General features: G+C 39.3%; 1 protein-coding gene across 1 annotated transcript in view; it reads right to left on the bottom strand.

Moving 5' to 3' along the window:
* The window catches only part of LOC124615774 (spatacsin), a 395,474-nt gene that overhangs the window by 147,854 nt on the left and 225,464 nt on the right, over positions 1–22,156 (bottom strand). The window contains exons 19-23 of the mRNA XM_047143873.1: positions 20,056–20,256; positions 19,824–19,943; positions 17,841–18,018; positions 17,533–17,750; positions 1,828–1,991 (exon numbers count right to left, since the gene is read on the bottom strand). Of these exons, the coding sequence (XP_046999829.1) occupies positions 1,828–1,991; positions 17,533–17,750; positions 17,841–18,018; positions 19,824–19,943; positions 20,056–20,256 (881 nt within the window). The remainder of the gene's footprint in view (positions 1–1,827; positions 1,992–17,532; positions 17,751–17,840; positions 18,019–19,823; positions 19,944–20,055; positions 20,257–22,156) is intronic.

The following is a 22,156-nucleotide window of genomic DNA, read 5'->3' as shown; positions in this document are numbered from 1 at the left end:
GTGCAGACCACGTGAGACGACGCTTCATCCAGTCCCAAACATGCTCAATGGGGGACAGATCCGGAGATCTTGCTGGCCAGGGTAGTTGACTTACACCTTCTAGAGCACGTTGGGTGGCACGGGATACATGCGGACATGCATTGTCCTGTTGGAACAGCAAGTTCCCTTGCCGGTCTAGGAATGGTAGAACGATGGGTTCGATGACGGTTTGGATGTACCGTGCACTATTCAGTGTCCCCTCAATGATCACCAGTGGTGTACGGCCAGTGTAGGAAATCGCTCCCCACACCATGATGCCGGGTGTTGGCCCTGTGTGCCTCGGTCGTATGCAGTCCTGATTGTGGCGCTCACCTGCACGGCGCCAAACACGCATACGACCATCATTGGCGCCAAGGCAGAAGCGACTCTCATTGCTGAAGACGACACGTCTCCATTCGTCCCTCCATTCACGCCTGTCGCGACACCACTGGAGGCGAGCTGCACGATGTTGGGGTGTGAGCGGAAGACGGCCTAATGGTGTGCGGGACCGTAGCCCAGCTTCATGGAGACGGTTGTGAATGGTCCTCGCCGATACCCCAGGAGCAACAGTGTCCCTAATTTGCTGGGAAGTGGCAGTGCGGTCCCCTACGGCACTGCGTAGGATCCTACGGTCTTGGCGTGCATCCGTGCGTCGCTGCGGTCCGGTCCCAGGTTGACGGGCACGTGCACCTTCCGCCGACCACTGGCGACAACATCGATGTACTGTGGAGACCTCACGCCCCACGTGTTGAGCAATTCGGCGGTACGTCCACCCGGCCTCCCGCATGCCCACTATACGCCCTCGCTCAAAGTCCGTGAACTGCACATATGGTTCATGTCCACGCTGTCGCGGCATGCTACCAGTGTTAAAGACTACGATGGAGCTCCGTATGCCACGGCAAACTGGCTGACACTGACGGCGGCAGTGCACAAATGCTGCGCAGCTAGCGCCATTCGACGGCCAACACCGCGGTTCCTGGTGTGTCCGCTGTGCCGTGCGTGTGATCATCGCTTGTACAGCCCTCTCGCAGTGTCCGGAGCAAGTATGGTGGGTCTGACACACCGGTGTCAATGTGTTCTTTTTTCCATTTCCAGGAGTGTAGTTGCCACTATTAAAGTTACAACCCTCGTATAAGCATCACTGCTGACTTCATCAACAGACTTGAGTCACACCAAGTGAGCAACTTGGACATTTTTGTCAGTTTTGGCGTGGTCTCACATCTTACAAGGGTTCCACACACAAGGTCACTGATTCTGATCCACAATAAATTTCAGGTGAGCATCACTGTTTTGTTTCCAAATACTCTTTCCTCAACTTTGCTTGTATTTAACAGTGAACCTTTTGAAAAGAATGAGGGATCACCATATGTAAGCTCTCTCTCTTCATCAGTGGGAACCTTTCTTTATCTATAGAGTTTAAGGAGAGAGTACTGACATCAGCAGCCTGTTTATCAACCATTTAGTCTGCAACATCTTGCAACATATGGATGAAGCTGTAAATATAGATGTTGCCCAGCTGAGATATAGTTTTAGGAAATGAACCCTGACTGGCAGTATTCTCAAAATTTTATCATGTACAACAGGAAAACATTAACCAGTTTTTTGCATCTACTTTCTCATTTTCTTTTTATTAACCTTTATAGAAATGAGTATGAGAGATATGATGTCCATGAATTCACTGCCATATCCTTTACAAACAGGAAAATTGTTATTTGTGCATCTTGCTGAAATGTTTGCAAGTTGCAGTTTTCATAAGCATACTGATTGCGTTATTACATCACATCTGATACAATATGACAACAGGCTTACCTCTCTGTGAGTGTTTTTGCAGCTTGCGAACACTTGCGAAAGAACTCTGCGACTAGTGCTGCATTTACTTGTTCATCTGAAAATATGTTGTGCCATTTTTTCCAGAAATCTTCTACATCTTCAATATTTTCAGATTGGTTTAATGCAGTATAATCATACAAACACTGAAAAATTAAATGGAGTTGAAGTTTGTATACTAAACATTACCAAAAATTTATAAAAAGTAATTTCATGTGATTCAATAGTCTTGTGCAAGTCTTTCAATTAAGATGTCCCTTTCTCACAGTTAATGAAAATAATAAAAATTCAGTAATTTTAAGTTGTAAATTGTTGCATAGTTATGATCTTAATCAAAATATTGTTATAAATGTGAAAATTCAAAATATGTAAGCCAATGCAACACTTTTCATAGAGAAGTTACATTGTGTAGAATGCAAATGACTGTTAATGATTACTCTTAGAGAACAGTAGATTTGCACTGCTCAGTACAATAAGCTATTTAGCAGCTCTTCAATTAGTTATTTTCTTGCAGCAATTAGCCTCCCATTAATCTCCAATCAATTTTGTTAACGAGTCTGTCTTTAGCATGCAGTCTGGCAATTCAAGGCCTTCGCCTGCGACCACAGCTATCTGCATTACAGGTATGGTCTGCACATTGCCACTGCTCTGGCTCCTTAGGGGTGACCTCATTGACAGACACAGACAGGCATGGTGTATCAACCATAACGAGCTGGACTGTGTTCAAAACACAACAGTCTGTTTTGATGTGGAACTACAGCCAGCACCACAGAAACATGCTGCACTTGCTTTGTCATGAGAGGCATTACCCTCGAGACCAGTGATGTGCGCATCCCAGACAATAGTGCCACAATCAGAAGCACCACTCTGTTACAATGATTCATGTGCTTTCCAAGAATTGACCAGACATCACTCTGTCAGGCATGTATTTATGAGAAGGGTCTGCCATTCTCTGGAAGTTTAATTTGCAGAGTCACTTCATGCAATTCCATAACAGAGCAAATGCCAGGATTTACAAAACATGGTTCTGGTAGCAGTTTGTTCTGGAAGATACAGAACTGCAGTCACTATAAGCAGCCAGATTTCACCCTGCGAACTTTTCCCCCTCTGACTTGGCCTCCCACAGATTCGGTGCTCCAAGACTAGTATTTTTGTTTGGAACTCAGACCATCAACTTTGATCAACTACACTACTGAAAAGACTCTGACACTTCCTGAACAGGTGTGCTAAATGAACGTACGATGTATTAGCCCTACTGTACACTAGTTCAGTGACTCCTGTCATTGTGATTCCTTCTGGGGAACTTATAATCTTTCAAACACTTTTCTGAACTGAGACTAAATAATCCTTATTGTTCATGACTCATTAATTTGTGGTTAAGTCCAGTCAGCACACTAAGTCAATGACGAATGAGTTTGTTTGTATTTTTGCATTTTTGTGTGGAATGAAAATAAATGCTAACTGACTATAACCAGGGAAACCAGTTATTGAGTATGTGCTACCATGAAGTACACATCAATTTTAGCAATGAAGATTTTTTTAAGGGTCATTTTGTCATACATGTTCCAGTGTGCTAAGCAAGTTTTCTTGTTCCACCATGGCAACATAGAAACAAGATGAGCTGTACAGTTCATGATGACACATGACAATATGCTTTTCACTTAAACCACTCTGTTGCCCACACCTGTCAAGTTCTTCTATGCCTTAACCCTGATGTAAGTACACATACCTTACCTTATGTTCAGCTAAAATTCCAACTTAATGTCAATTGTGCTTCACACTGCTATTTGTATTTTTGCACACATGCATGCCCTACACTTACTGAAGTGTCTTCAATGGCACAGCAGGACTCTCAGCCAGTCCTCAGTGCTACCACGCACCATTAAATTCTAAGTTGTCCTCCATGATGCAACAGGGCTCCATGCTGGTCCTGCCTCTTCAAATTCTTAGTGCCTCATACCACATGCTCCACCATCCCTGATGTCGGCTGTGATATTCCTGGACTCCCAGCCCACCACTGCCCATTGTGTGGTGGAAGCCCACAGCATTTCAGCTGCCACAGAACTGACTCATGTCCTCCAATCACAACATATTTACTACCATTCATTTTAAGGCACTTTTGGATGATTAGACACCTCTGGGTACTACAGTCGTGCATGACCAAGTAAGCAAGCACAAAATGAGAGGTGCACTGAGCACAGCATAACTGGATAGGCTGCCTGCACCACTAGTCACGCCCAAGCATAGAAGCCATGATCACATTCTAAGTAATGTTTGATTCCGTGTTTGTATGCAGCCCTGCAGCATGAGGAAGCCAGCACACTAAGAATTAAGATTGAAACCAACATGTACACACTGAAGAAAAGGGATGGTATAAGAAATGATGTATGGAATAAATATCTATTGGCTGTAGACAAAATCATAAAGTCTACTGGATACATGTACTGTATAAACTGCTCTTCATTATTGTGTTTTGGCTTGGGTAGGATTTGCTTAAAGAAACACAATTTTAACCAATTTTACACTGACACATCTTCTTCAGGGATACTGGCAGTAACAGAAAATAGTATAACAGCAAAGTGACTTGCAATGTGTGCCAAAAACATGAGATCTTTTAATATTGTTTCTCGTGAAGGTTCCAAAAAAGCAGGCCAAGAATGACTAGTTCTGGGTGCACAATATGGAGAAGTCAGCATCTGAGATGGCATCGCACATTTCTTTACTGTGAGTAGAAATATCAAAGAACAGGCTGATGTGATTTAAAAGAACATAATGCCTTGGGTTACTATTGAAGTTATTAATAAAGCATGTGATGCAACAGTTAATATGTGGATTGGTTTGCATAATCAGATGCATTATTCAACCCTTATGGCACATTACATAATCACAGATTTGTCTGTTGTGAATAATGTTTTATTTACAATTAAATTTGTCTTATAAAGAAGACATAAGTAAATATTATGAAACAAACAGAAGAAAGGATGGATGATTGGGACATTTCACCTGACACGTTGCATAATTTTGTTTTTGTCACTGGCAAAGGTACCAATACAATAAAAGGCTTCGAAAATCGAAAAAGGGTTCTTTGAGCTACTCATTGTATAAGCACAGTATTTAGCTAAATTTTTGTTGAGGATAGCACCTTGTTAAATCATGCCCCGCACTTCGCAGATCAACTAAATACTGCAAAACTTTATGGTACATGAAGTGGCCTCTCCTCATATTTGAAACAAGAAGTGTGTACATGCTGGAACAGCTAGTTTACTATACTAGAATCTTTACATACTAAAAATAATGAAGTTGCTGCTTTAGTATAGAAAACAATTGCTGTTATTTATTCTAGTGCTATGATATTGAACTTTCAGGAAGGTGAATTAGAAGATGAAAAAGAACTTACAATCAAGTCAGTCAGTTCTTTGGTTTCACTAACTTCTACAAATCTGGACTGTCAATGACAATGAGTGCGAAGTGAGTTTAATTAGTGCAATTAGAAGTACTGTTTCACTCTGACATGAGGAAAGGATAGATCTGTAATGAAATAGTGTTACTGGTGTGTACTGATAGATACGTATTTTTAACAGGAGTTACAATGTATTAAAAACCAAACTCTGACTTTCCTATGTGAGGAGGTAATAATTACTTAGAAGCATAAAACTTCTATGTTGTTTTAGCCATTTTTTTGTGATCTGAATATGCTTGATGCAAATGGAAAGAAGGAAACTCTTACCAGTTAGCAACAAATATGTGCAAGTTAAGCAGGTGCAACATGCAACCATTACCACAATCATTTTTGTATGGTTAGTGCATAGTCCCTTATAGCCAGATGGAAGTATTACAATTCATATAAAAATCCATGAAAGTAAGGCACATGTTTTTTTTGGTTATGACTTCATGATTTCCATATCAGTTCTGTATTACTATTCTCTCTTTTCTTTATTAACAGAGAGCCTTTAAGTGTAGTAGCATCGCCATGTAGAAAGAAGGATCTTTTCATAGGTTTACACTTCAATGCACCCCAGTGATAATGATGACATCTTAAAGTGGTGGAGCAGGCCAGACTCAGCTGCAGTCGTAAGACATATTTTATGTATTCCAAGCAACAAGTGAAACTAGTAAACAGTGTTTTAATAGCACTGACGTGTTATTAACAAATCGCCACAACCAATTAAATCCTGAACACGTCAGTGAAATACTGTTGTTGTTGTTGTGGTCTTCAGTCCTGAGACTGGTTTGATGCAGCTCTCCATGCTACTCTATCATGTGCAAGCTTCTTCATCTCCCAGTACCTACTGCAACCTACATCCTTCTGAATCTGCTTAGTGTATTCATCTCTTGGTCTCCCCCTACGATTTTTACCCTCCACGCTGCCCTCCAATACTAAATTGGTGATCCCTTGATGCCTCAGAACATGTCCTACCAACCGATCCCTTCTTCTGGTCAAGTTGTGCCACAAACTCCTCTTCTCCCCAATCCTATTCAGTACCTCCTCATTAGTTATGTGATCTACCCATCTAATCTTAAGCATTCTTCTGTAGCACCACATTTCGAAATCTTCTATTCTCTTCTTGTCCAAAGTATTTACCGTCCATGTTTCACTTCCATACATGGCTACACTTCATACAAATACTTTCAGAAATGACTTCCTGACACTTAAATCTATACTCGATGTTAACAAATTTCTCTTCTTCAGAAACGCTTTCCTTGCCATTGCCAGTCTACATTTTATATCCTCTCTACTTCGACCATCATCAGTTATTTTGCTCCCCAAATAGCAAAACTCCTTTACTACTTTAAGTGTCTCATTTCCTAATCTAATACCCTCAACATCACCCGACTTAATTCGACTACATTCCATTATCCTCGTTTTGCTTTTGTTGATGTTCATCTTATATCCTCCCTTCAAGACACCATGCATTCCGTTCAACTGCTCTTCCAAGTCCTTTGCTGTCTCTGACAGAATTACAATGTCATCAGCGAACCTCAAAGTTTTTATTTCTTCTCCATGGATTTTAATACCTACTCCAAATTTTTCTTTTGTTTCCTTTACTGCTTGCTCAATATACAGATTGAATAACATCGGGGAGAGGCTACAACCCTGTCTCACTCCCTTCCCAACCACTGCTTCCTTTTCATATCCCTCGACTCTTATAACTGCCATCTGGTTTCTGTACAAATTGTAAATAGCCTTTCGCTCCCTGTATTTTACCCCTGCCACCTTTAGAATTTGAAAGAGAGTATTCCAGTCAACATTGTCAAAAGCTTTCTCTAAGTGTACAAATGCTAGAAACGTAGGTTTGCCTTTCCTTAATCTTTCTTCTAAGATAAGTCGTAAGGTCAGTATTGCCGCACGTATTCCAGTGTTTCTACGGAATCCAAACTGATCTTCCCCGAGGTCGGCTTCTACTAGTTTTTCCATTCGTCTGTAAATAATTCGTGTTAGTATTTTGCAGCTGTGGCTTATTAAACTGATTGTTCGGTAATTCTCACATCTGTCAACACCTGCTTTCTTTGGGATTGGAATTATTATATTCTTCTTGAAGTCTGAGGGTATTTCGCCTGTTTCATACATCTTGCTCACCAGATGGTAGAGTTTTGTCAGGACTGGCTCTCCCAAGGCTGTCAGTAGTTCTGATGGAATGTTGTCTACTCCGGAGGCCTTGTTTCGACTCAGGTCTTTCAGTGCTCTGTCAAACTCTTCACGCAATATCGTATCTCCCATTTCATCTTCATCTACATCCTCTTCCATTTCCATAATTTTGTCCTCAAGTACATCGCCCTTGTATAGATCCTCTATATACTCCTTCCACCTTTCTGCCTTCCCTTCTTTGCTTAGAACTGGGTTTCCATCTGAGCTCTTGATGTTCATACAAGTGGTTCTCTTATCTCCAAAGGTCTCTTTAATTTTCCTGTAGGCAGTATCTATCTTACCCCTAGTGAGATAAGCCTCTACATCCTTACATTTGTCCTCTATCCATCCCTGCTTAGCCATTTTGCACTTCCTGTCGATCTCATTTTTGAGACGTTTGTATCTCTTTTTGCCTGCTTCATTTACTGCATTTTTATATTTTCTCCTTTCATCAATTAAATTCAATATTTCTTCTGTTACCCAAGGATTTCTACTAGCCCTTGTCTTTTTACCTACTTGATCCTCTGCTGCCTTCACTACTTCATCCGTCAAAGCTACACATTCTTCTTCTACTGTGTTTCTTTCCCCCATTCCTGTCAATTGTTCCCTTATGCTCTCCCTGAAACTCTGAACAACCTCTGGTTCTTTCAGTTTATCCAGGTCCCATCTCCTTAAATTCCCACTTTTTTGCAGTTTCTTCAGTTTTAATCTACAGGTCATAACCAATAGATTGTGGTCAGAGTCCACATCTGCCCCTGGAAATGTCTTACAATTTGAAACCTGGTTCCTAAATCTCTGTCTTACCATTATATAATCTATCTGATACCTTTTAGTATCTCCAGGGTTCTTCCATGTATACAACCTTCTATCATGATTCTTAAACCAAGTGTTAGCTATGATTAAGTTGTGCTCTGTGCAAAATTCTACCAGGCGGCTTCCTCTTTCATTTCTTAGCCCCAGTCCATATTCACCTACTACGTTTCCTTCTCTCCCTTTTCCTACACTCGAATTCCAGTCACCCGTGACTATTAAATTTTCGTCTCCCTTCACTATCTGAATAATTTCTTTTATTTCATCATACATTTCTTCAATTTCTTCGTCATCTGCAGAGCTAGTTGGCATATAAACTTGTACTAGTGTAGTAGGTGTGGGCTTCGTATCTATCTTGGCCACAATAATGCGTTCACTAAGCTGTTTGTAGTAGCTTACCCGCGTTCCTATTTTCCTATTCATTATTAAACCTACTCCTGCATCACCCCTATTTGACTTTGTGTTTATAACCCTGTAGTCACCTGACCAAAAGTCTTGTTCCTCCTGCCACCGAACTTCACTAATTCCCACTATATCTAACTTTAACCTATCCATTTCCCTTTTCAAATTTTCTAACCTACCTGCCCGATTAAGGGACCTGACATTCCACGCTCCGACCCGTAGAACGCCAGTTTTCTTTCTCTTGATAACGACATCCTCTTGAGTAGTCCCCGCCCGGAGATCCAAATGGGGGACTATTTTACCTACGGAATATTTTACCCAAGAGGACGCCATCATCATTTAATCATACAGTAAAGCTGCATGCCCTCGGGAAAATTTACGGCCGTAGTTTCCCCTTGCTTTCAGCCGTTCGCAGTACCAGCACAGCAAGGCCGTTTTGGTTATTGTTACAAGGCCAGATCAGTCAATCATCCAGACTGTTGCCCCTGCAACTACTGAAAAGGCTGCTGCCCCTCTTCAGGAACCACACGTTTGTCTGGCCTCTCAACAGATACCCCTCCGTTGTGGTTGTACCTACGGTACGACTATCTGTATCGCTGAGGCACGCAAGCCTCCCCACCAACGGCAAGGTCCGTGGTTCATGGGGGGAAATACTACTCCTTAAAAATAACTTCAGCTTTTATTCTCTTGCAAACAAGTGAAAAATGTAAAAGTTATGGCTATAAATATATAAAGTTCTTCACATGTTTTCTTTTCAAAGATACCTGTCTTCTAGAATTCAAGAATAGTATTTAATTAAAAATGAACATTATTTCCTGTTAATGACAAGCAGAATAAATCCTCTGTTTGAAAGTGAGTTTTATATTTTTTCTATGATTCGCCTGAAATAACAAATTATTTTCCATGTGCAGTATGATGTGAAGCCTCATCAGGCTCAGTTATTTGAATGCCCAGACTGCAAACAACAGACACGGAGTGAGTATGTGGCCGAGCAGAGCCACGTCAGATATGTCACTAGCAGCTTGGTTGCCCCTTTTAGCAGGCAATCATACCGTATTTACACGAATCTAAGCCGCACTAGAATCTAAGCCTCACCTGAAAAATGAGACTCGAAATCAAGGAAAAAAATATTTTCCCTAATCTAAGCCACACCTGAAATTTGAGACTCGAAATTCAAGGGTAGAAAAAAGTTTTCGGCCGCACCTCCAAATCGAAACAAAGTTGGTCCATTTTAATACGAAACACAATTTAGGTCGAAAGAATGACGATACAGCTACAGTAGTTTGGTTCGAGCCGTAAGCTTAGCAGTGAAGCTTTACCAGGTAGCCATTCCTATGCGTCAGGCGATCCATCCATATTAATACGGGTACCCTTCCTTTTTCATGTGCTTCGTCTAGTTTGCATAGATTGCTTATTTTTATTTGATCTCATAAGTGCCGTTCTCTTTGTTATAGGTGTTTACGTCACTCTAAGCTGAAAATGTATTACTGTACTGTGTCATGCATTGTTTGTCGCATTCTGATAATGAGTGTTTACGGCCTGTCGCCGTTCGCGGCATGGCTTGCTTTTGTGCGCGCTACCGCCGCTTACAATGAAAAAAAGAGAGGAATTGTCTCATTAGCAAAACAATGGCAAGAGACTGCTATTTGTTGTTACTTACACTGCTGCTTTCTTTGATAGTGATCAACAAGAACCAAATAATAGACTGTGTATGATAGAAGATGTTCTGAACGAGAGTTTAGGAAAAATTAGTACATTACATTCTGCACAGAAATTAGTCATCTTAGATTTAAAAATCTAGTCAATTGCCGTGCTTCATTTCTGACTGTATCACTATTAGGCATAAGAATAATATGAATATAAACATGACATGATATGTATATTCTTCCGTGTTTGCTGTTGTCTCACTCTAGTTTCGTAGTTTATTAGGCAGACAGGATTTAAATGAGATAGCAGCAAACACGAAAGAATACATGGCAAAATGTTTATATTCGTATTATGCTTATGGTGAAGAGAATACTGCATGTGATTCACAATTCATAAAAGTTCCTATTAGCAACCACCTTTTCTCACAGGTAGGAAAAAATTCAGAATGTAGAGTTGGCCATATTGACAAAAACCCCAAACAGTCTAGCCAGTCGGATTTTCATAGTACATCGAAATGCTGCTACATTCAAAGATGAACAATACGGAATTTGTATTTACTTCGTTGCATAATGTATGAAAATGCAGTGGTCGATGGTCGAAACTCGGGCGGAGAAAAAAGCTCATCTTCAACCTTTTTTTTTTTTTTTTTTTTACTCACACAGAGTTTTTGGCGCCAGTATTTTATCTTTGTGCCTGCAAAGCAAGCCTGTGTAGCGCTACATGTATTCGACGGCAGAAGTTAGTTGTGGCGGCACCTACTAAAATTTTTCAGAACTTCCACTTACTTTGCAATCGATTCTAAGCCGCAGGCGGGTTTTGGGATTACAAAAACCATAAAAAAAGTGCGGCTTAGATTAGAGTAAATACGGTAACCAGTCAAACATAGAGTGTTGCAGCACTTTATTGGATACAGCACATTTTTGAACTTCCACTAAAAGGTGTGCTCCAGATACTTCCATCAAATTATGGAACTCCCTTGGGGCACAACGTCCAGCACTCAGTTCTTTTCAGGACAGATTCCACCATCCATGGATTGATTCATTTTCTGTTTCATTTCCTGTACCTGATGCAGGCACATGCACTATATCCACATTCATTCCGGTCACTGGTGGCTTTTCTCCACTATCCACTGATGCGCCTGGCAGCCTATCAGTTTCTGTGTTACGTAGTGTTGCAGCTACACATTCACACAGTAGTGCTGCAATTCTATTACTATTTGCTGCATTCCACAAATCTGCTGCGGGAGGGATGAAGTATCCAAAGCCTTCACCTGCAACCACAGCTACCCACGTACAGGCATGGTTTGCAAGTTGCTCATACTCCACCTCCACAGAAGACACCCCCTGAGCAGTCCCTGACAGTGACAGTACAGGAGGCATGGTGTATTACCCATAACAATCTAGACTGTATCCAAAACATGCTGGTCTATTTTGCAGTGGAACTCCAGCTGGCACCATGCAAAAATGCAGCACTAGCTTCGCCACGAGAGGCACCAGCCTCGAAAAAGATGGCAAGCGCATCCTGGACAGCAGTTTTATAATCAGAAGCACTACTTTGCTTCCACGAATTACATGCCATCCAAGCACGGAGAAGATATTACTTTGTCAGGCACGTATTTAGGATGGTGGCTGGCCATTCTCCACCAGTTCAGTCTGTTCAGCCACTGTATGAAATGCTGAGCACAGAGACCACTAAGACCTACATCATGGGGACCCGGTAGCAGCCTACTCAGGAGGATACTGCACTACAGCCACTGCAAGTAGCCAGCCAATCCCCTGGGAACTTTGCCTCCTCTGACATGGTCTTCCATGGACTTGGTGCTCCAAGACTGGTATTTTTGTGGGGAGCTTAGACTGTCAGTTGTGATCAATATTTTCCATCACTATACTACCAAATGAATTTTGACTTTGTCACACTTGCTGGGTAGTGCTAAATGAACATAAAACTTATTATCCCTACTGTAAACTAATTCAGTGACTCCTGTCATCGTGATTCCTTCCTTTTAAGCACTTTCAGGGACAGACTAAATAATCTTTATTGTTTATGAATAATTAATTTGTGGTTAAGTTTAATCAACACATTAAGTCAATGCTGAACAGGTTTGTTTGTATTTTTGCATTTTTGTGTGGAATGAAAGTGAACACTAATTGACTACAACCAGTGTCAGTCTGTTATTGAGTGTGTACTACCACGTAGGACACATCACTGTTAGTTTTCAGTGAGATGGTTTTCTGTAATCTGAATTAATAATGTCGAATAAAACACAGAGAATGAATGTGTGGAATTACTAACCCACTTCAAAAAGAAAATTCAATTATAAAATGAGTATATGGAATAATAGGAAAAGCCAAGAAGAAAGGAGACAAGATATAATGAAACTCAACATAGCTTTTTCATCTATAACAAGAATAAGGTAAGTAAGTTTTGTATTGAGAGGGGGGGAGGGGGGGGGGGGAGGCCAGAGGGAGGAATACACTGAATCAAATGAACATTAAACCAAAAAAAATTAGGAAATTGTGAGACACAATCGCTGGCCAGAAATCACCTACAAGAGATAACATAGATATGAAAGAAACTGATAATACAACCCAAACTTTCAGAACTATTAGTTCCTACCTTGGGGAGGAAAGAAGGATAAGTTTTGGATAGCTAAAAAGGAAGGGCAGGTCATTCAGGCCACAGCATAAGAGGAGCTCCCCTATAGTGAGAACAATGAAGTGAAGGGGGAGGAGCCGGAGAGAGTAGGAGGTTAGAACTGATCAATTTTTACTTTTATGTATGTGTATTGGCAGTATTTCCTACTTTCTTACAATATTTATAATGTGCAATTAATTGCACTTTGGAAAATTGAAATATGAAGCCAAATTAGTTTTAACTGATATTGTAGCTGAGAAGTAGGAACTTACTCAATCCAAAAATTTTAGGCCCTCAAACGTGCAGTACTTCCCTGTGTTCTTTAGCATCATTTTCATATTTACCAGGAAATAAAAGCACTGGATATAAAAAACTGTACTGTCAAGGTAAGAGCTATTCCGGTATTTATGAACGCGCACACACACACACACACACACACACACACACACACACACACACACACACACCTGCAAACCACCATAAAAAAGGAGTTCTATTGATTATAAACATTATGGCAGAAGAAAATGATAAGGGGTAATCAGGCAGTAGGGAGCAAGAAATTCACATCACTTTGCATACAGAAGAAAGGAGAACATGATTTTCTGTGCAGTTGGAGTTATGGTACTAACAGCTTATACCTGGCAAAAATTACATTACGAAGTAGAGAGCAAATTCTGGGAGCATATAGTCTGTTAAGTAAAATCCTGGTCAACTACATCAATAGAAAAATGTATTTGACAACAAAGTAAAACAAATATATACACTGTATATGAACAAAATAAAAATGCAATGTACATCCAGTCACCTACAGTGCCATCTGAATATTCCTTGAAACCACGTTTTCTGCATATTTACGTGGAAGAGACTTCCAAATGCATTGAATCTGCATTGGCAGCTATTTCACAGTGAATTTTACTTGTGCACAATGCATGGGTTTCCCACAAAAAGGTTAATAACCATTTTTTCCACTTTTCGAGTCACTTTACCGATTGGGCCATGTTATTCAAAGTTATCCATGTCTTTAACCATTTTATAGCAAGTTACCCACTTCTGTACAAGTTACTTTGATTTACCCATATATTTAGATACTGCAGCATTACTCATTTTCGTAACTTTCGGGTGGCTACAGAGAAATGCAGCCTCAAAATACGAAGTGTAAGTTGCACTCATGTCTCTTTCTGAGTACCTCAGTCAAGAATTCAAAGTAAACTAATGATTATGGACACTGCATGAGGACAAAGGTTTCCTCTATTGGGTTATGAAACAAGTAAGGCAATATCCTTTACCATCTGTTTGTAATGTTGACCACATTAACAGACTGTATATACAGCAGAACAATATCAAGTTAATTGAAAGATTAGCTACGTATTTTATACTGGCATGCTCACCAACAAGTTATCAGTAAGTTTACATGGCTGTCAGCTAGTACACTTGTAATACCCAATATACTTTCGTTGAGCATGATCTGAACATAACAGCTGGGCCACAAGCATCTGTTTCAATACTCAGGTGATTTGGATGTTTAATCTTGACACCAGTTTCTTGAAACCCTGGAAACTGGAACTGACACACCAACACATATCTTACCCATCATCCACCAGGTCTTAATTTACATTAGGCTCTTCATCCTTTGTTTCTCCCTAAAAGTTTTCCCCCCTCTTTACTAAATGTGCTCTCCATCATCACTATTTCTATGTTCCAATAACTGTGTTTGACTCCTTACTGATTTTTTTGCCTTAAATTTATCAGCAATCAACAAATCATTAACACTAATATGGTGCATTTTTTATATTTTGGTTGCTAGAGCACTGTTATTTTGTAATCAGGACTGATACCATGTACTTCTCACTTATATCCTTATATGCGTGATTTTGACCATATTAAACAGTCGTCTTCACACCAATTCATCCTTTTTGAGCATTGTTTAGTATCACTGCTTATTGATTTGAAGAAATGAATGATATAAAACCGATCATCTAGGTCTACAGATATGACTGTTTCAGAATTTTTTTTAAACAAATTTAGTAGAAATCATGGATGTCTCCTTATGATTACAGTGTTGAGAGAAAAGTCATGAAGCCATAAAATTGCTTGAGCATTTACCCACTGTCTTAGAACATATGAAACAATGAAAATTAAAGAAAGAAATCAAATATGATTTAGAATTCATGTAAGAGTCTTAATAGGTAATACTGTAGCGCATTTTCTTTCTTTCTGCAAAGGCGGTGCTAGAATTAAGTTCAGTTGTCACAACAGTGCAATAAAATAGGTTTATAGAAAGCTATGTAAAGGGCCACAATGTAGCCACAGAAACAGTTGAAAGATAAATATATACACTGACCTTCTGACATAAGAATGTGTTCAGCATCATAATAAACTGTTGTTCAATGGGAATATGGAACAAGCATTAAATCACACTAAACCAAATTCTCAGCACTTTTGTGTGCAAGAATGTAGACTATCCAAATACAGACATTCTTTCCCAGAGTAAAGACAGTAAAGGAACAGGATTACATGGTTATATAAAGCACAGGTACTGAATAGCCCAAGCCAACTGGGATGAAAACTGGTGGATTGTTGAGAGTAGAAAATAAGAGAATACCCAAGCCAAATTTGAATGAGACTGAAACATGGAAATTTGTTAATAATCTCCTGAAGTACATGTAATGAAAAGAATCATTTCAACATAACAAGAATGTCTTGCAATAATATTTTATGAGGATACACTGATCTGTAGACCACAAACACTGGTGCTATGTATAAGTGAAAGTAGAAGATACCAGCATCAAATTTATTTCTTATAAGTTATACAAAGGTGATTCAAATGAAAATGTTTAAAGTGCTGTAATATTTTTAACTGTAACAATGAACAAAAAACTTATTGTCATTTTTTGTAGTAGTCTGCTTGGTGCTGATTGCACATATTCCACTGTTTAAGAAGCGCACAGATACCCCGATAAAAGAATTCTTTTGGTCATTTGTGTAGTCAGTCATGCACCATGGTTTTCACCTCTTTTTCACTTCTGAAAGCCTCCCTCCCATTGCTTCTTTGAGTACACCAAACAGATGAAAGTCACTAGGAGTGAGGTCTGGTGAATAAGGAGAATGTACCAGACATTTAGATTTAATTTACTTAATAGTCTCAACTGCTTATGAGCTACATGGTCATGCTGTAGCAATACTCCTGTCAGAAGTCCTCATTGTTTACTACTGACTGCAGGGTGAAGCTGATTTTTCAGCATGTCTGAACACGAAGTACTGGCTACCGTCATTCTCCTATCCATGCAATGCTCCAAAATTACTCTCTTTCCATTCCATAAGAGAATGAGCACGACTTTTCCCGCACACAGTTGAGTGTAAATTTTTTTTTTGTTTTGGCGATGAGCTGTGCCACCATTGTTTGCTCGACCATTTCTTTTCTGGTTGGTGATAGTGGATCAAAGTTTCATCACCTGTAACAATTTTTCCCAGAAATGCATCACCTTTGATGTGGAAACAATGCAAAAGTTCTTCACAGGCATCAACATGACAGTCTTTCACAATGCAGCAATCCACTGACGTAGCAACCATCTAGCAGACATCTTACTGAAGTGCAGTACATTGTGAACAATATTCCGCAATGAACCAATACTAATCTTCAAACTTGTGGCAATTTTGTTCAGAGTTATGTGACTGTTTTCCTTTACAAGATCCTCCACTAATGCAATGTTCTCGTCCATCACTATGCAGTGAGCCTGCCCTGTTCTTGGGGCAGCCTCCACGGCAGTTACACCGCTTTTGAACTTCCTAGACCACTTGTAAGCTTGCTGCAAAGACAAACATGAATCTCCAAACTCCACTGTCATTCTGTGATGAATCTCGATTTGTTTGACACCTTCACCACACAAAACATGCATCACCAATCGCTGCTCAGTCACAGTGCATGTTGACAGCAGGGCAGCTATCTTGCTGTGCATGCTGCTGCCTTCTCCCACATGGCAGCATGACTCTGCCACCTGCCGGTCATTTTCTGTACCTCAAGGAACACTACTGCCACCTACCTACTCCACCACACAATTTTTGAAATTTTATGGATCTTTTAAGGTTTTCATTTGAATCAATCTTGTACCATAAAAGTGACAAACAAAAATTATTTCTACTCGATTACTGAAAAGGTATATATAAAACTACGAAGAGGCACATATAAAGTCGTCTGACTACCCATCGTAGCAACATGTCAAAGACAAATTCAAAAAAGCAGATAACAGAAATAAAACGGTCTGAGAAAAAGATTTCAGAAAAAAGATAGCAGAAGAACAAACTAATGATGATTACACTAAAGCCAATGCTACTACAGCATAATGTAGTGAGCAGAAGATGTAAATGGTTCATTCCCATTCCCCCTCCCCCCCCCTCCCCCCATTTGTTGGCCACCTGCATACAATGAGATCAATGTCAGTACAAACAAATAAACTTCATTTTGTAATATGGGTAAGATCAGTGCAAACACAAAATTTAGTCCTTTTTATACTGTATTCTGCACACAGTGAAAAACAAAAATTGTAGAGCGCCAAAGTTCTTAAAATTACCTGAGCAATGAAAATGTCATCTTTTGGTATCCCTGTAATTGCTGCCAAATTTAGTGCTTTCTGGTGAGATTTTTCTTGTAGAAGTTCACTTATGCAGCGCTGAATTTCTTGTTTGTGGTCATCAACATTTACTGAACAAAGGACTTCCAAATCTGGCCTGACATTACTATCTGCTAAGCACTGTACAACCTCCAGTAAATAATGAAAATCAGGTGCATCTGCACAAAAGGAAAAATTATGTTGTTTGAACAAATGAGATCAATAACGTCAACACAAGTTTACATTATGACATATACAAAACAACAAACCTGGTAAATAATCTGAAAATCCAGAATCACGTAATGTTCGCAGAAATTGCTGCTGACAGAATGTCGATGTAAAGCAGTTAGCAGCAACAATAGCAATCAGGCGAATAGATATGTATGACAGCCAATAACCATTTGTTAGGAATGCATCATCTGGTGTATCAATATCTTTGAGGGATGCCTGTAAGGATACATAAAAGTTATTGCAACCAAACAATGATGACATATGTAGATCCAAGTTGCTTTTTCCTACATGAAACATCATTATTGTGCATATGGTATAATATGTAAGAACAGGACAATATGGTTTTGTATGTATGCAGAGAAGGATCAAACAGCTTTCTATACCAAACTTTGACATGAATGCAATTAAATGACAATGAGAAAATGAACTTTATTGCCTTGATTATATCAAGAGCTTGCAAAGATATTGGCTATGAAGTTCATTTTTTATGATTGTAAGGTATTGAAGCAGGATTTAACTACAAGGAGATTCATAAAAAATTCGAAAAATGAATCTGGTGTTTATCAGAAGTTGTAAAGTTCCTCACTTTACTTGTTAATGTCTCTCCTTGTTGATTTTTGCAGCTATTGGACTCAAGCTTTACACAGAGATCACACTTTGTTACAAAAATAAACTGATATGTGCCTAATACAAATGTGTCTCCCTCATACTTTCAAATATTAATCAAAGAATGAAACATGTCACTTTGAAATAATAACAGTAGATGTCAAATTACTTTTGTTTATTGTTCCTTTTGGACATAACACACTTCCTTAACAATGCCTACACTCATCACATTTCATTTAACAGTTATTTTTGTTTCACATTCATACTGAAGCAATCATTGCTACACTACATTTCCATGTTTATAAAACTGGTAATGATGGATCATAGAAGCCTTTTTATTTACTTTCTACTATCAATGTTTCTTCAATTTAATTACTGGTTCTCAAATGACACACTATATCAGCCATAAATCTATTAAAACCCTATGTCTTTTCGTGAAATAACTGAATTACTGAAAGACTTTCATTCCATAAACTGCTGTAACGCTCTCTATTATTAATTCCACTTCCTACCAAATTCTGCACATTACTTATCCACGAAGTGGAGGTGTGTGACCATCCTGTATGGAAGTTCAACATTGAGTCTTCTCAGTATTCCAACAAAGTGCTTAATCACTAGCGCTGAGGCGCTGTTGTTACTATACAGCAGTACAACGATCCCTCATAGGAAAGGCACACTCAGCTCCAAAAGTTGCAGAACCCAGCAACAAGCAAGTAACTACATAAGGAGCAAGTTATTGATACATTATGACATCAAAGACAGCAGTACTCCTTATAAAGGTATTCAAACAATATTTTTTCAGCATGTAAATTTTCACTAGTAACTGTCATCAACCCCCTTCCCTGCTTCCACTGCACCACTATCCATGCCTTCTATTCCACCAATGCACCTACTACTCTTTTCCCCTTCTCTAGGTCTCTCCTCTTCCCTTCCTCTCCCCCGGCACAGCCTCCCTACAGTGCACCTAACAGCCTTACCGTGTACCCACCAAGTCCCTGCTCGCTCCCACAGCTGCACATCATTTTCCTTCACCCAATTCCTGCTACTGCTCCCCATCCTCAACCCATGCCTTCTCCTTACTACCATCACCCACCTCAGATTGCTGTTCATGTCAGATGCTGGCAAAGCCCACTGTCAGGCCAGAGTGGCCACTGACTCAATGCCTCATCTATGTGATGAGTAGCAGCAATCTATCCCTTTCATACTGTTGTTATTCAACATGGACTTTACATTGTTTGACATTTTCTCCTGAAATGTTCTGGCCAACAGGTAAAGGCATTCAATGTGACTTTATAAAAAAAACGAAACACCAATGCAGAAATGAAGGTGCATCAGTTGTAGCACTGTTAGAAATAAAATTGTTGGCATTAAATGCACGATATGAGGCAGTTACATCATACAAACACAAAGCTTACCTTTTTCCTCAAGTTTACACACATATTTTTGAAAAGCTTCAGAGTCACTGAACTGCCACCAAAATCTTGATTTGTAACACAGAGCCTCAAGAAGGTACTAAAGGTGCACAGAGGATTATCCTGTAAAATATGCAGTTCGCTGTTATCTTGGACATTAAAATTTGCTTATAAAAGAAAATAATGTATTACTTTTTGTTCAATTATAACGTCTACAATTTTTTAAGGTATTTACCGGCAAAAATATCTTGAAACCTCTTTCTAAAGTTGGTAAGAAACGAGCTCGAACAGTTTCTTCCACTACTAACTGCAGTTCACGGTGGGTCCACAGCTGTTGTCGAAGAGCCAATTCAAGCTTTTGTGAAAGGGTGGAAGCATTTTTTGGTGGCAGTGATGAAAGCAGCCAGGTACATGTGCATTCTACAACTGATGAGGGCTGAAATGAAGAAGAATGCAAAATAATTTTTTGTAAAGTTAGTAAGCACAGAAGAAAAAACAAAAATTAAGATTTAATGTTCCATTAAAAACAGCTCAATTGAGATGGAATATAAATATCTTTATTTCAGTACCAGTGGCAGAGTGACGGATGAAGCAGGAACTGAGTTGTGTCCTATTTAGAGGAACCAGCTCAGCATTTGTCTTACAACATTAAGGGAAACCACAGAAAACATTAATCTGTCCAGCTGGATGAGGATTTGAACCACACTTGTACTAACCATCAGCATGAATGTTGAGAATATAAAGAAAAAGATCTGAGCTAAAGCACAAAACTGGCCAGAGTTCCTAAATAAAGTAATGATTTTAATCAAACAGCCTAGTAGCAATATGATGATGTCTTTCTTTGGTCATTCGGGCTGATGAGTCATAAAAAATATCGCTACATGCTACTGACAAGATATGAGTACACCGAACATCCCATGAAGTGATGAATTCCACTAGCCAACAAGGCACCATTCAGACAGATGGTGAAGAAAGTCTCATGCCGGGGAATGCATATATGGAATGAAATACGGTCTCTCATACTAGCAGTGAATGATACAAAGTCCACTGTTTGATTATGTCCATCTGTTTTTTGCATACAAGTGCCCTGTACCTCAGCAAGCCGATATGCCATCTATCACTCCAAGATTGTCAGAATGGCTTGAACAACCTTGCAGAGACAAGAGAATGCTTATGAAGCCACCCACATCACTTAACCTCAGTCATTCTGAGCACATCCTGGGACACTAACGAGCAATATATGCTTACCTTGGATGAAGCTTCAACTTATCTCTTTCAGTTGTGAATGGTAGTTAAGCAAATATGGAATCATACAGCTCCCCAATGCCTTTGGTGTCTCAAAGAGTCCACACTGAGATACAATGTCATTTCCCTTAGATTGAAAGAGGGTGCTACAGGCAACTAAGTAGGTGCCTTTAATTCAACTACTCGTGAGTTTCTTTATTATGTTAACAGAAGAACCAAGGAAAGAAGGAAGACCTTCCATAAAATGGAGCAAACAAAAATCACTATTACTAATAACCAACTACGAGTATTATTAAAGTTACTCTCATGGAAAAATGGTAGTATCTATTACAATTTATAGGTGTTTATACTGTCAAATATTACAATAATTTACTGGGTTACATCATATAAGAATGCCTTCACATGCTACCAATATGATCTGAAATTTTCTCTAAGAATTATACTACAATAATACTATGACTGTACCATTTATGAAACTATATGCCATCAGTTATGGAGAAAATGACCAACAGGCAGTTAATTAATTAATTCACTCACTCACTCATTGTGTTCCACTGATGCTATCAACAAGGACAACCTTCAGGGATGTGGAATGAGCCAAGGAACACATTAATAAAAGACAGGGAATTAAGGGAAACTTAATTTGCATACTTTATTAACAATAAACTATCACTACACTACACAATGTTATTCATGCTTATGTCAGTTAAGTTTAATCAAGCAAATTAAAAAGAAAGTTGCTATTTTGCAAAAAAATTAAAAAAAGCTGCTACTAGAAGAGTAAAAGTTACTTGAATACGATGGTAGGCCTACTTTCCAAAGAATAAGTTTATCCAATGTAAATATTGCGTCCTATTTACAGCACATCGCTACCTGTCCTGCAGCTCTGCAATGAACAATGCTGTATCCCTTGTGGCTAACAGAACTTTCCAGTCCCTGAATCTAGATATTCTGATAATTTGTAGAAATATGTTTTTAATTTTACTTTGAATGGTTAGGGATTTCAAATTTCTTGCTTCATGTTAGAAGGGAGCTTACTGAACGTCTTCCTATTAGATTACATAACTCCACTCTGTTGTTAGCAACAAAAA

The sequence above is a fragment of the Schistocerca americana genome, chromosome 5, assembly GCF_021461395.2.
Source record: "Schistocerca americana isolate TAMUIC-IGC-003095 chromosome 5, iqSchAmer2.1, whole genome shotgun sequence".
Taxonomy (NCBI): Eukaryota; Metazoa; Arthropoda; class Insecta; order Orthoptera; family Acrididae; genus Schistocerca; species Schistocerca americana.
The sequence above is the reverse complement of the archived record's forward strand: the minus strand, read 5'-3'. Positions and strand labels throughout refer to the sequence as shown.